The 13991-nt window shown below is 28.6% G+C and overlaps 1 protein-coding gene across 2 annotated transcripts; it reads right to left on the reverse strand.

Annotated features, from left to right (window-relative positions):
• Positions 1-348: 348 nt before the first annotated feature.
• Positions 349-12782, reverse strand: LOC126835226 (androgen-induced gene 1 protein-like). Of its 2 annotated transcripts, XM_050567661.1 has the most exons (5): positions 12340-12782; positions 5169-5309; positions 2164-2381; positions 1094-1262; positions 349-613 (listed from the first exon to the last, which is right to left on the reverse strand). In XM_050567661.1, the coding sequence occupies exons 1-5, from the start codon at positions 12511-12513 to the stop codon at positions 593-595; spliced, it is 723 nt and encodes a 240-aa protein (XP_050423618.1). In that variant the 5' UTR covers positions 12514-12782; the 3' UTR covers positions 349-592. The 2 variants fall into 2 exon arrangements, with proteins under 2 accessions (XP_050423618.1, XP_050423617.1); XM_050567660.1 differs by lacking the exon at positions 349-613 and having other exon boundaries at positions 701-1262; positions 12340-12779.
• Positions 12783-13991: the final 1209 nt, after the last annotated feature.

Raw genomic sequence — 13991 nt, forward strand, 5'->3', positions numbered from 1 at the left:
CCTAATAAAAATTATAGATATTCTATATAATAATCAATAGTCTCATGTAATCTCACTAAAATAAATATTTTTATTAGTGCTCTAATGTCAATTTGTGTTAAAGGTTTTTTTTCAGCTCTGTTTGCGCAATTACTTGTTTTATGAAAATTTACTAATGCAATGAACACAAACTTAATTTTTAACCACAAACCAAATTATATTGTTACATTAGTAAATATAAATTGCGATGGATTAAACATACTAACCAAGTTATTTTGATGGCACGCTGGTTTTATAAATACCCTACTTTCAAATGTATGTTGTTAGCTAAAGTGAAGCGTAAATTGTAATTTAAAAGTATAATGTTAGTTAAGCAATTCAATTTATTTAACAGTCAACATCCTAAATTAAGCTACATGGTCCATTGGACTATATAAATAGAAATAGTATAAAAAAGATATATCATTAATATAAAGTTTACAAATTAAGTTACGTTCATTAAACACATACATGAAAATGCATACAAAATTATAGTATTATATATGAAGGTGCATTACACATGCAAAATAGCACAAAGTTAATGACAAAATATTTAGGTGATCAGTTTGTTTCTTTATTGTTGTTTTTCTTGAACCTGCAAACAAATGGTTTTTCATATTATAGTTTGAGTTTGTTTAGGTGTCGGTTGACACGAACATATAAACAGTACAAAGCTAATAAATTCATAACTTACACAACATTGTATTTTGGTAAATAATTACAAACAAATTGGAAGATAAAATATCAAGAAGAAATAAACTGATATAATACAACACAAATCACAAAATCGTATGTCATTTTATCAATATTTTACAAAAAATAATAATAATAATAAAACCAAAAGTCAATATGGCAATATTAAAAAGTTAATTATAATAATATCTAGTACACATAAAATACAAAGTTTTAATTATTTTATACAATTTGTCATAAAAATCCATTTTTTTTTTTTTTTTGGTTCATTACAGTCTCGTCTTGAATCCCATTTATTTCCGTGTTTGCCACGACGTTAATCATGATAAAAGTATTAAAAGAAGGGAAGCAAAATAATCTAAGGGGTGTACTCATTTTGTACCTTTTGGGGTTGAAAACCCCATAATTTTAGGTTCACGTATTCTCCGATTAAATACAGCGCGGTGGTGTATACGAATGTCCCTAAAAAGAATAACCACCTAAGCAACATGTTCAATTGGCTGAGAATTGGGTACACCCACATACTACATTGGCTGTACACAATATGAATCCTGAAATCAAAAACAATAATAAAGAATTTTGAAATCATATAATAAATAAATTAAATCAGTATCATATCAATATGGTTATATTGACTTATTGAGTATTGCTAATATTACTAGTATTGAGTAATATATTTAATATATTATATATATTTTTTTATGACTATTATTATTTAAGACTTTAATCACTGTAGGTGAAATAGGAAGATAATTAATAACTGACTAATTATAATAAAGAAAAAAAGGACAAACAGACCCTATTATTGTCTAATAAAAATTAATAACCCACAAAGACTCTTCATTACTAAACTAATAAAAATACATAAACGTTTTGTTTTTCAATTTTTCGACCAAATCCTATACTAAATCGCAATGGTAAATAATTAAATTTATCGACATAGTTTTTCTACAGAACCTTTGTCACCTTGATAATATTATTACAATTGAAAAGGTCTGAAAAAATTATCAGTTTTAAATCAACAAACGTTCACATTGAAAATAATTGTACGAGTTATGACACAATAGTCTATAATCCTGTATCTAATATATGACACATTAGTCACATAATCCTACATAAACTTAAAGGAATATCTAAACACAAAATTAACTGTTAATACGTTTCATGTAGATTCAATAAACCTTTGAAAAAGCACTTCATATAATATTTGTATTATTATTTCCGCAGTAGGTATTTTATACACCGTTTAAGCTATTATTTCAACGATAGTGCCATAATGGTAATTGGTAATAGTTAATTGATTCAGAGGACTCCAATAAAATGGTGTGTGAAATCTTAGTGATAAAATATCAAGCCCAACTAATACAGCCCGGTAGTTTAAAATCATAGAAAATATTCTAAAGCAAAACCGATGAAACTGTATTAAATTAGTATCTATACAGATAAACTCACCATACTAAGTATATCAACTGAAAACCTAAATGTATTCCCAATCCATGAACACGAGACGGGTACGGCCGGTAAGCAGTGATCATTTCCAAACAAGCAAACACGAACACAAATGTATGCATAGTGTGGTTTAACCAGCTTGGGAAGTAGATGTCAAAGTTTTTGGGCATTACCAAATTGCGATCGAGGAACCACAAGCTCCAAAACGTCGTGGATACAAACTGAAACGTGGAACAAAAATAAAAGTTTAAATGATTAATAATGCCAAATCTTTTAATCAAATATCAACTAATATATTAATAAATATGTGTAAAACAAATAGTTAGTTATAATTTGCAGTGCTCTGTACTAAGTGGAAGTACCCAATGGCCAATACTCTTCCATTATAACAATATACGCTTATTTATTATGGAGTGAAGTATAGGCAATTTTTCGCAACTATATTGTTTAACCGGGATTTGTTGAAAATCTATTGAGAAAACACAAATTAATAAAACGATTGACGAAGAATAAAAATGGACCCTGATTTGTTATTTTTCATAAAATATGTACCATTTGATCCGAACAATTTTTTTGAAAATTTGCTATACCTAGCTCCTAAGTAGGTTTATTAATGTTTCTATTTTTAATATTGAATTCACAATCATTCGAAATAAGAAAATAATATTTTACTTAACAAATTGTTTACTGTGGCGAAAGGCGTCCTCTTAATTTCGAATAACATAATTATTGCGCTATGATTTTATTCAAGTAAAAATAAATGTGTTGCCATTTATGTCGTGTATACGCCATTGGTCAGAGGACAAACATAAAATTCATCACACAGCACAATATTATAACCTTGGTTAATGATTTGTTATAGAATGTACTATTAAAATCTAACCTTTAAAATATATATCTTGTATAAATAAACACTACCTTATTGTAATTAACACAATAATTAATAATAACATAGCAACATTATAAATATTAAATAAATTATAGTTAATATTATAATTTAGCCATTTAGGTGATTTATAGTTAGCTTACTAAATATCTTTTAATTAAATGAAGATATGAGAAGTAACGTTTTTTTAAAATAACTAGCAATAATGTTTAAATTTCAATAAAATTCTGGTCGAAAACAACAACAAATCGATATTTTCTTGATGTATCGATCAAAATTAATTTTGAATATTATTGTAAAAATTATTAAACAAACTTTACAAATTGTAATTTTTCCAAAGAAATTATTAATAAGCTAAAAATGATTTTTAAATTATTCCTCAATTAAATATCAAAATAGATACTTCAGTTTTGTGTTATAATATAATATTATATCGAACCTTGAAGCACACAAGTGCTATGTCCATACGATACACCGTGGACATAGCACTTATGCGCTTCAAGGTATCGATAAGTTTACAAATTTAGCTTAATGTTAAGTTTTAATGAAATATTACCTACATACAACATGTCTTAAAAAGTCGCCATGTGAGTTCTAACACCGCCTAATTTTGTTTTTTTTCCGAAAATGAGTATAAGGTACCCTGCCTAATATATTTTTTCGTTACTGATCGAAGTACTAAAAATGGGACAAAAACGAACACCGCCTAAATAGGTATTACTTCCAAACCCAATACACTGAACTGGTTGGTTTTATTGAATCTTGTAAATTTCAAGTACACAATAATAATGACTAACTATAGTCCAAAACCTAAAATTATATATTTGTTTAAATTAAGTACTGGTAGCACAATATTAAATATACCATACATTACATAACCTTGAGCTAGAAAAAGCGAAAAACAACAAATGAATACTGTAATCATATTATCTAGACCGGATGGCCTCGACTTTAAATTCATAAATATTTTACTAAATGTTTGTATTATGTTTGTACTTGTATAGAATTAATGTAACCACATAATTAAACAAATATTTTAATCCTAACAACTTAATTAATGTACTCAATTATAAAAAAAAAATAAAAACGTTTGCAATAGCGCGACTCATAAAATACAATTATAATTTCAGTATTGTAGAAATATCCTTACATTTTAAGTATAATTATTTCTATTAAAACATCCATTACTCGTTTTTAGTTGTCATCCATTTTAATAAGTCAGTACCAAAACATCAACAACGTTACTAAGTTGAATAAAAATATATAAGCATTTGTTAGAGGCATACTATTATATTATACTTAAGTTTAATATTTCAAAAGAAAAATTGTATTTAATTAAGTTTAAATTATATTGTAAATTTAAAATGACTAGATTAAGTAGTGTTTGTGGTAAAAACAAAAATATTTTTAATTATAATAAGTAGTAAGCGAGTAAGAACAGCCTCATAAGACCGACCACCTGAGGAATGTTGGGAGTGAAGGCCCTCCAAGGTTCGAATAGATTTGACTACAATGTTCAGTACCCCCGAAGTACTAAATAGTGACTTATTAATAGTTCTGCCTATACTCTGCTAACTGTACTGTCCAAATGATATGCGATTTGTGGTAGCTTAGTTTTATAATTGAATACAACTACTATAACAATTTAAATAATAATAATTATTCAGTAAATATTATAACTTCAAAAATAAAAATAAAATACTGTTGAAACATTACGTATGTTTGATAATTAACCAAACCTAAGTACATGTGTAAACATTGTATATATTATATGATATACATATACCTACTATTACTATAACTAGCACATGATTAACCGATGTAGGTGCTCTGTAACTACAGGAGTGATAGTAATAGATAAATAAAACTCCATATTATTAAACTAATTTAATGGTTATGCGAGCCCTTTTTACCCTTGACATTAAAATGTCTAAAACTTATAATAGATACATTTAAAATAATAGCTGACAGTCACACACGTTTACGGTGTAACATTCTATTATTTTGATAAATGTTTTACTAACTAACAAATAGCAATTATCTACTCTTCAGAGTTAAGCGTATTTTTTATAACTCCAATAAAAGTATTTAAAAATAATAAAAAACAATTATTAATTCTTACCATACTCAATGGAAACGCAATACTGGTGAAGAAATAGCTTTTTACTTGAGATAGTTTATCAAAAGTCGGTGTTTCGGATGAGGAAACCATTGAACAAATGTCCACAACCAATGCGTAGGTGAAAAATAAAGCAGAGAAACACTATAAAAAAAAATTAGAATAAATTAGAACATTACAGCGAATAAATGTATAACACAAAAATGTAGACACGGTTACATATAGGTAATACTGTAATAGGCATAAAATAATGCGTATTATAAATATGTAGCAATTACTGCTAAAATTAAACACTTCAACATTTTACTGTTATTCATTATTTATATAATATGTTTATGAGCATCAGTAAAATCAAGTAAAAACACTTGAGTTAATATGTTTACACAACATACTAATTATGTTATAAATAAAACAAATGCCAATACATCTTTATAAATAAATTTCTTCTGTCCGTGTGTAAGTATGCGAACTCCTCCTAAACGGCTGGACAGATATTTATGAAATTTTGTGTGAGCGATTAAGTTTAATTTAAGAAAGTTTTAGATTCACAATTTGATCTGATAGAACATGTTTTTAATTTTTAATTAATTAAAATGATTAATTATGATTATCAATATTATCAATAGTTATCAATACATCTCTATGGCTTTTCATACCACAGGGATACAGTGATCCGATCAGGTGATTGTGTGTCTATTCTATTCTACACGGGCAACGCCGCGTCGGGACAGCTTGTATTATATTATAAATATAAAACAAAAAAAAAACATACATTATCAAGGTGATGGTGGTAGGAAATCTGTAATAATATTCATTGCACATGTGCACAAATAATTGAGACATCAGAAGTCAGAATCCTGAACGATTCGATTTGTCTCTTCCTACGCTCCTATACAAATGAACCCTGACTTCTAATCTCTACTACTAATCTTTAATTAAAACTACATTTAAGCATACCCAAGTGATTTTCAGATAAAAACATTTTTAATTGTGTCATGGTATATATAATATTAGCAACACTCGTTTTTAATGTCCATAGATACCGTATAATACAAATGTATTATCAACTATTGTATTTTTACCACGTTTTTGTTATTTTATTAGTACATTCAACATACCAAGCATTGTCCACCGGGCAGAAACCACACTTAAACTGTAACGAAATCAATCACCTCAATACCATATTATACTATGAATTTAGTGATATTTTTTGTGGTTGTTGTTTTGTAATTCTATTATTTTATTGCTTCAGTTACTTTATTTGTTAATAGCTTGTAAGTGTGTATGTGTGTAAATAAGTAATATAACAAACAGATTAGAGAAAATTAATAAAATGTTCGTAACTCAATAATGAAATGCATGAAATCTATATACCCGTGTCTAATTTAAAAGTAAAAACTTACAATAGTCTCCTAGCTTTATTTTCCCGATTAACTATTGGATAATATCTCCGAAAACTAAAAAAAAAAATTTGGCAGCTGGAGTCAAAGATACGCGTATAAGTATTGTAAACACAAAAAATGAAGTTGGAAAATAAAAAACTCTGAAAATAGATTTGATTAATATTTCCCTTGAATTAAAAATATTCAGAAATGAGAGGCTATGTTAACATTTATAGTGCACTTGCATGCCTGGTTATTGTCTTATGAATATGTAAACAACTTTAACGAGACCTATGCCACCAGCGTAAAATAGATTTCCATTTTTGTGTATAGGACCACTAATGTATATACTATATTTATACTGAATGCTATTTGTCTAATTTATTTTTGTTTGAGTTGCATAGTACATTAGGCTATCGTTTTACAAGAAATACCAAATTTTAAAATTGTTTTATCGTTATTTTTTAAAAGGTGGTTGATTTTTTCAACATATGGTCTAACATAAACTTCCCCATTTATAGATTAAGTTGTTAGGACTAATTCTGTATTTTAAATGAAAATAGAGTCCTCTAATATATATATAGAACTATTAAATATCCATACCTACTTAGATACATGTTTTTATAGTCATTGCGGCTGATTGATTATTATTTATATTGATGCATAAATAAAAACTCCAGGATATTTTCTGCAAGGTGCTGTTTACAATTACTTTTTTAGGCTATTCAAAATAAATGTTTCAATTCTATGATCATAATTTTAAACAAAAACAAGTGTACATGTGACTGTTCTTAGAAACACTGTTCTTAAATTTGCTGTGCACAAGTAACAAAAAAAAATTGAACGGCTTAATGAGATATTTGCAACGTATATAGTTAATTGTTAAAATATAAATTTAAATTTATTAATATATTATATTTTAATCACTACTATTGGTGTTTAATCATATTATATATTATATATATTTATGAATTCTGTTTACCATGGATTACAACCCATAAAAATATACATAATATAGAATTTATTCATAAAGCAATTTAACTAGAATTTCCGAATATAAGTAAATAAAATGCCCGTAAAATGTAAATCAATGTTTAATAATTGATAACCGACTAGAAATTTGTATATGCATGTTAATTGTAAATTTTACTTACCTATTTATTAAAAAACGAAATTAACGATACAAAAACATTTTATTTTAATAATCAGATAAAAACTTGGTTTCGTAATATTCTAAATAGCCATTGTTGGTTTTAACATAGATGCGAAGCTGAGTAGTTATTAGATATTTGTTTTAAACAATGATATTGTATATTTTTTGCAGGACTCGATTAGCATCTCTGTGGGTCAAAAATCGTATGCGATTATTATTACGAAGGTCACCAGTTTTAATTTTAACATGCTAAATTTCACAAATAATGGTCAGATTTAGTCAAAATTTGTAAGGAACATTTATTAAACGTCTAGCAATAGCCCAAAAGCCGAATTGTTTTAATTATCGTATCCCCACAAAGAAGTAAATTTCTATGTTTTTTTTTTAATTTGTACGACTTAAACGCAATTTTCGAACTGAACGCTTAAAATTAGACTTATTTATGAAAAAAATTTATAACTATCGTTAGTATATCGCATTACAATTATTATTCATTTTTTGGCTTTTTACTACTCTACAACAGTATTTGCCGCTATCACTATTTCCCTCTATTTCTCCAGGTCCATGGCTAAATTTCTTTAGTCGTGGGCTCCTATTCTTAGGAATTTAGTAGTATAGAAAAAATTCAAAATGGCGAAGACAATAATTTGAATTATACTAAAAAAAATTAGGAAGCTTTGTAGTATTTTCTGCAGTCGATCGGTGTAGATTATAATATAGAAAATATTTATTTGGTGGATATTGCAACGTACAAATTATTAAAGCTTTGTTTCAAATGTGGAAGCATGAAAAAAAGCTGTTTATCCTCTGGAGGTTAGTGTGACAAAGTTTACAATTTATAAATATTTGTTATAACTTTTCGTTGTATAAACACGGTTCAATATTTGTGTTTTAATTTCGTATGTCCTTGTTTATCATTGGATATAGTAAAATTTAATAGTTATAACAAATATGATTAATAATAAATTAACCTCCAAGCAGTCGCGCCTTTGAAAATCCCATTGGCGGCCGCGCCGTGGTGTTTACAGCGATTCCTATCTGGCAGTCGAAAAATTTGTTTTTTTCCTCCATCGAGTTGATAATCTATCAACTATATAGAGACTATAGTGAGAGTTACACCAGCCTGACCTCACGGATTAAAACGAAGGGCGTTGTATTTTCAAAAAAGGCCACCAGTATAGGTATATTTAGATATGAAAATATAAGAAAAATATTATTAACTTTGACAACTACAAACTCAATCAAAGGCGGCATACCAATTGGCCCGGTGACGTACTAAATTCTGTAAGACAATAGGTGTTTTTGGCAATGGGATTTTATTAAAGGGCTGCTATCGGTTCAACCGTTTCAATTGGTTTGAAATATCTTTTGTGATTGTAAAATGTAATTTTGAATTAAACATTTTTAAAATCCCTAGGTCAACAATTTATTTCTTTAAATGTTGATTATATGATGATCGTTTTTAATTCCTAGAACAGTACGCATTGTTTTACCCAGCCTGCCTCTAGAAATATTGCACATATTATGTACTTATTTTAGATTAAATATATTATCCAAAATTAACGAATCGATTTATTCTTACAGCAAGACTTACTGTTATTAAAATCCTAGCTATACGATATTATAATGATAAATCAGAACTTTTTTAATAATTTTCTTTTGCAAAAGATGGGATTTTTGGTTAATAAAGTTCAACTCGAAATAAACTAGTAAATGATTTTAAATAATAATTATCACAAAACATTTTAATGTATTAAACAATACTTAATATACATTTAAACTATTAATTTATTTTTATAAACTAACTAGCTGCTGCCTGTGTACCCGGCTTCGCTCGGGTTAAGAAATACAATTGCAACAAAGTACTCACAAATTATATACCTATAAATATTATGCTTAAGTTATATGTTGACTTAGAATAGATAATAAAAATTAAGGCATCATTCATATGAGTATTAAAATGTTGAATTTACTAATAAAGGTAAAATAACCACAACTATTTTTAATTAATTATACTTTGAATTTTTCTACTCTGGGTAGGTATTTATTTTAAAAAACTATTAAAAAAATTATAATTGTAAAATATATGTGTGGTGTACAATCGTTTAATACTGGCTAACATTGTTAAATTGTGTTACCAACGGATTGTTTATTTAAATTATTGCTGGCTCTAATAATTTAAACTATTTTAACAAATAAACGACAGAAACAAACTATCTATTTATTCATTAATTATAACTCATTCGTGTTAAAATTTTATCAACCTATATGTTTTGTAAATTCATATTGGTCTACGTACGACGCGCGGTGAGATATAATCATTTTATTATTAGACTCACAAAAAAAAAACATAGAATCATATTTTTTAGAAATTTTGTCAGCTACATTTTTGAATAGAGGTATTTTTGCCGTAAAATTAATATTTTTAATGATAATTGAAAAAAACTGAAATCATACTTAAAAAACAAAATGGCGGACACTTTCGAACTTCGGGGGGGGGGGGGGCGAATTTTTTTGGTCATTCGGGAGATCATCTTTTTTTCCAGATAACACCTGTTTTTGACCCCCATTGACTGGACTATTAAATGGTTTAAAGTTTTTAACTAAACATATACAAATGAAAATTATACAAAGTGCACAATACAAATAATTATATTTTTCATTTAATAATTTAGTAAAAAATTATCAAACATTTAAACAATTATAACTGTTTAAAGTTTTAAAGTAACGTATTGGTATATTGTGTTAACATAACCTGTTTATGAAATTTGTATGCATTTCCTACATCGTCACTAGTCAGCACCACGGTTAACAGCTAATCTTTATGTTAACGTTTACTAATGTTGTCGATTATGCATAATGACAACTTATTTGCATAAATGGTATCGTCCGACTACGTTAATTTGAAATATATCATTCTTAAAATACTTCAATTTTTCTATTTATATACGCGCTAGAAATAAATGTAGTTTAATTTTATTAACACTTCCTCAAAGCACGCTACGGTTCTCTGAAAATTATGTTTTTTGAATTTCGGGAGGCGACTAAGACCAAAATAATATGTATTCTACCGAAAGTAGAAAACCTTATCAATCTGTCCGTTTTTTAGTGTGCGCGTGTTAAACGTTGGTTTTCTAGTGATTTCATTATAGTATGAGTAAAATTTTTTTGTTTGAGAAAGTTATGTGTCAACGATTTGGTAACATTTTGTTTAGTTATTTATAATTGTTTCCACAAATTACATTTTTGAGAAGTGATATTAGTTTATTATATAGGAAGATCTAATTAGCAATAATCTTTACTATACCTATAGTATACATATTACCTACCATAGGAAATTATCAAAAAAAAATACATTTTGTTGTTTACATTGAGTAGGTAATTTTAAAATAGGAAAATTTTAACACCTGCGTAAAACCGTTAAAATGTTTAAGTCATTTTTGAAATAATACTATTTTCAAACTTTTAAAAATATATATTTAGCTTCGATGCTAAGCTGGAAGGTATTGGGATATTTTTAACTTCCTTAAGTCGTTTTTATTTCACTTTTTATAATTTTCTTAATTTTCTAAGTGGATAAAACAGACTGAGCGTTTTAAGTGTCATGTTAGAGGAGATGCGGTGCCGTATCCATGCTCCCTGGCCTATTTCTTTTCTAACAATATAAAAATGATACAGGATTTTCATAAAATACCTCTACATTTAATAACTTAATATTTTAAGATCACCATACGCCTATAGAATGATCCCCCACTTGAATGAGCTCTAAAGACGCTATTGTAATACAACGATGTTAATACTCGTAAGTTTTTAATTTTAACTCGTTGCTAATTTCAGTTCAATATACAAATCGATTTATCATTTTAGTATTGAAGTGCTTAAATGAAGTGTTTTAAGACTCGTCAATACTCGAATGTAAATATATGCACACGTTGTACTAGATTAATAATTATTTGAGAAACAAACGAGACAATTACATGGTATATTTAATTGTACATATTTCTTATTATAATCAAAACCACAAATTGTTTTAAATGACCTCTGATAGTTGATAATTATATTGCAGTGTATTTTTTATAATAATATGAAATATCGTGTTTGAAAACATAAAAAGGATTACGACAAGTTTCACTATTTAATAACAACGTGTTTTGTAAGTTACGCATAATAAAACCGGCTGCGTAAATATCATGTGAAACCACAAAAACTCGAAATGTAATGAATTCATATTAGATAGGTGTGACAAAGATGTTATAATAGGATATATTATTATTATTTAGCTTCAATTTGATCGAGCTATTATGGTGTGGTTTTTAAATGTGAAAAATGAGCAAATTGAGAGTAAAATATTGAAGAAGTATTATTGTCGAGTAAACAATTTTGTTTTATAAATGATAATTGAAAAACAATCGACGAGCCTTGAATCTATTAAAACAACAAATTGCCGACTGTCAAAATGTCAGTGTGTGCTGACAAAATGCCAAGTTTAGCAAATCCCAACGTGTGACCTATAAAAAAACAAACGCTATCTAATAATAGTATCTACAAACACGAGCTGTATTTTCTTTACAGGCTACAGCTCTCGGGCTGTAATATTTGTGACAATTGATTTTCGGTTTAAACCGTAATGGATACTTACTCCGTCCAAAAACGTGAGATACTTGAATTTTCCACCGTAAGCCTCGTCGATAGGGTTCACGTGGGCAGGTATGTTTACGTGCGCGTAGTTATAGTACACAGAATACACCATGGTGACAGATGCCACCAAGTGCACGGCCACGTTGGCCACCGGCAAGTATCCCGATAAACCCATAATGACGCCGGGTGAAAATAAAACCGTGTTGTTTTTATCGCGGGAAAACGTTTAACGCGCGTAGGCAAACGGCGATTGTTACTGAACGAACGCCGGCACGAGCGAGCGAGACGAACGCCGTTGGATCACTGTGCAGTATGTTACCAGTTACCGGCTGCCGCGGCCGCCGTCCAGATAGTACACAATATCGACGGTAATATTCTGCGGAAACGATTACGATATCACGGGCTGCGCCGCACTACGGCGAGTCACCGACGGCTGGGCGCTGGCGTACTGCCCGGGCACTCGGTCGTCCCATTGGCTATTGGCTTGGCGCCTACCGGACACACCAGCTGCTCGGGCGAGAGGGTAAACGCGCGTGGCGGGCCAACAGCCAACGGACCAGATCACACGCACCCCACCGTTGCGTTAGTTTGACACAACCGTTTTACGTCGCAAATTGCCGACTTCACCGCATCGCGATTCTCCCTCCAACCGTACCACCGAGTTCTGACGTCATAACGGATCTCGTGACTCGTCAAAGCGTGCAGCCATGTCCCTGTAAAGTTATGTGTGAATTGTGATTAATCCATAAATTATAAATCACACGAAACAAAGAAAATAAAATGTTTTTTTTTTTTTTAAATAATGTAAGTAAATAATTTTCATCTATACGGTTTCCGCTTACATTTTTTTTTTTATTTGAGTATTTATTTCGAGAGCGTTATTGAAAATGTGTTTATATTTTTTTATCGAAAACCCATTGACTTGGGTGTTTAGTGTTTTATCACACAGCTAGAGAAATAAAAATGATTTACATTATTCAATACGTCCCAAGTCTTTATGTTGTCTTTTGGCAGGCGGTCAGACGATTCAAAATAAAATAGCTATAATAAAAACAAACAACTATTCAATAAAGCTTATTATGGTTTTTTACAAATTTATTTCATATTTTTATGGTCTAAACGAATTGTTTTTATTTTTTTAATGTGTGTATTTTTATTTATTAAAATGTTTCTAAAAAATGTTTAGGTAATGCGTTTAAAATTAATTAAACCTAGAGTTATTCAAAAGGCTATAGATATTTGTATTTAAAATGCCGTTATTTCAGAAAGGCCAAAGATTAATCGTGTTTTGGAAATGGATCTAAATAATGCGTTTAGGATATTTTATGTGATATTTAAGTTTAATGGCAACACTACAACGTTGACAACATTACTTAATTTTACTATTATTATGAATAGTTTTTACAACTTAATAACACAGAAACCTCTTTTATACACGAAACTTAATAATAAATATAATATAAGATAAAAATGTGTATTATTTTTATTAATTCGCGATAAGACCTTTATGTCATTAGGGTTTTAGTCGTTCTATTGGTTTCTCGAAATGAAGTTAAAGGATAATTATTAATTATAGTATACTGTAGCAAATAACATGGTTAAAATATATATGTAATTTGTTCAAGGTCAGATAATGTCGCACGGGTTATTTCT

Source organism: Adelges cooleyi, unplaced genomic scaffold, assembly GCF_023614345.1.
Source record: "Adelges cooleyi isolate 19-005CV unplaced genomic scaffold, UGA_ACOO_1.1 ACOO_flye_CR_arks_rails_tigmint_CR_PRNA_23, whole genome shotgun sequence".
NCBI lineage: Eukaryota > Metazoa > Arthropoda > Insecta > Hemiptera > Adelgidae > Adelges > Adelges cooleyi.

Coding starts and splice junctions, on each gene's coding strand:
- LOC126835226 (XM_050567660.1), bottom strand. CDS start 12,513: ATGGGTTTATCGGGATACTTGCCGGTGGCCAACGTGGCCGTGCACTTG. Junction 5,310..12,339: donor ATCTCACGTTTTTGGACGGA/GTAAGTATCCAT, acceptor TTTTTTTTATAG/TGTTTCTCTGCTTTATTTTT. Junction 2,382..5,168: donor TTGCGTTTCCATTGAGTATG/GTAAGAATTAAT, acceptor TCCACGTTTCAG/TTTGTATCCACGACGTTTTG.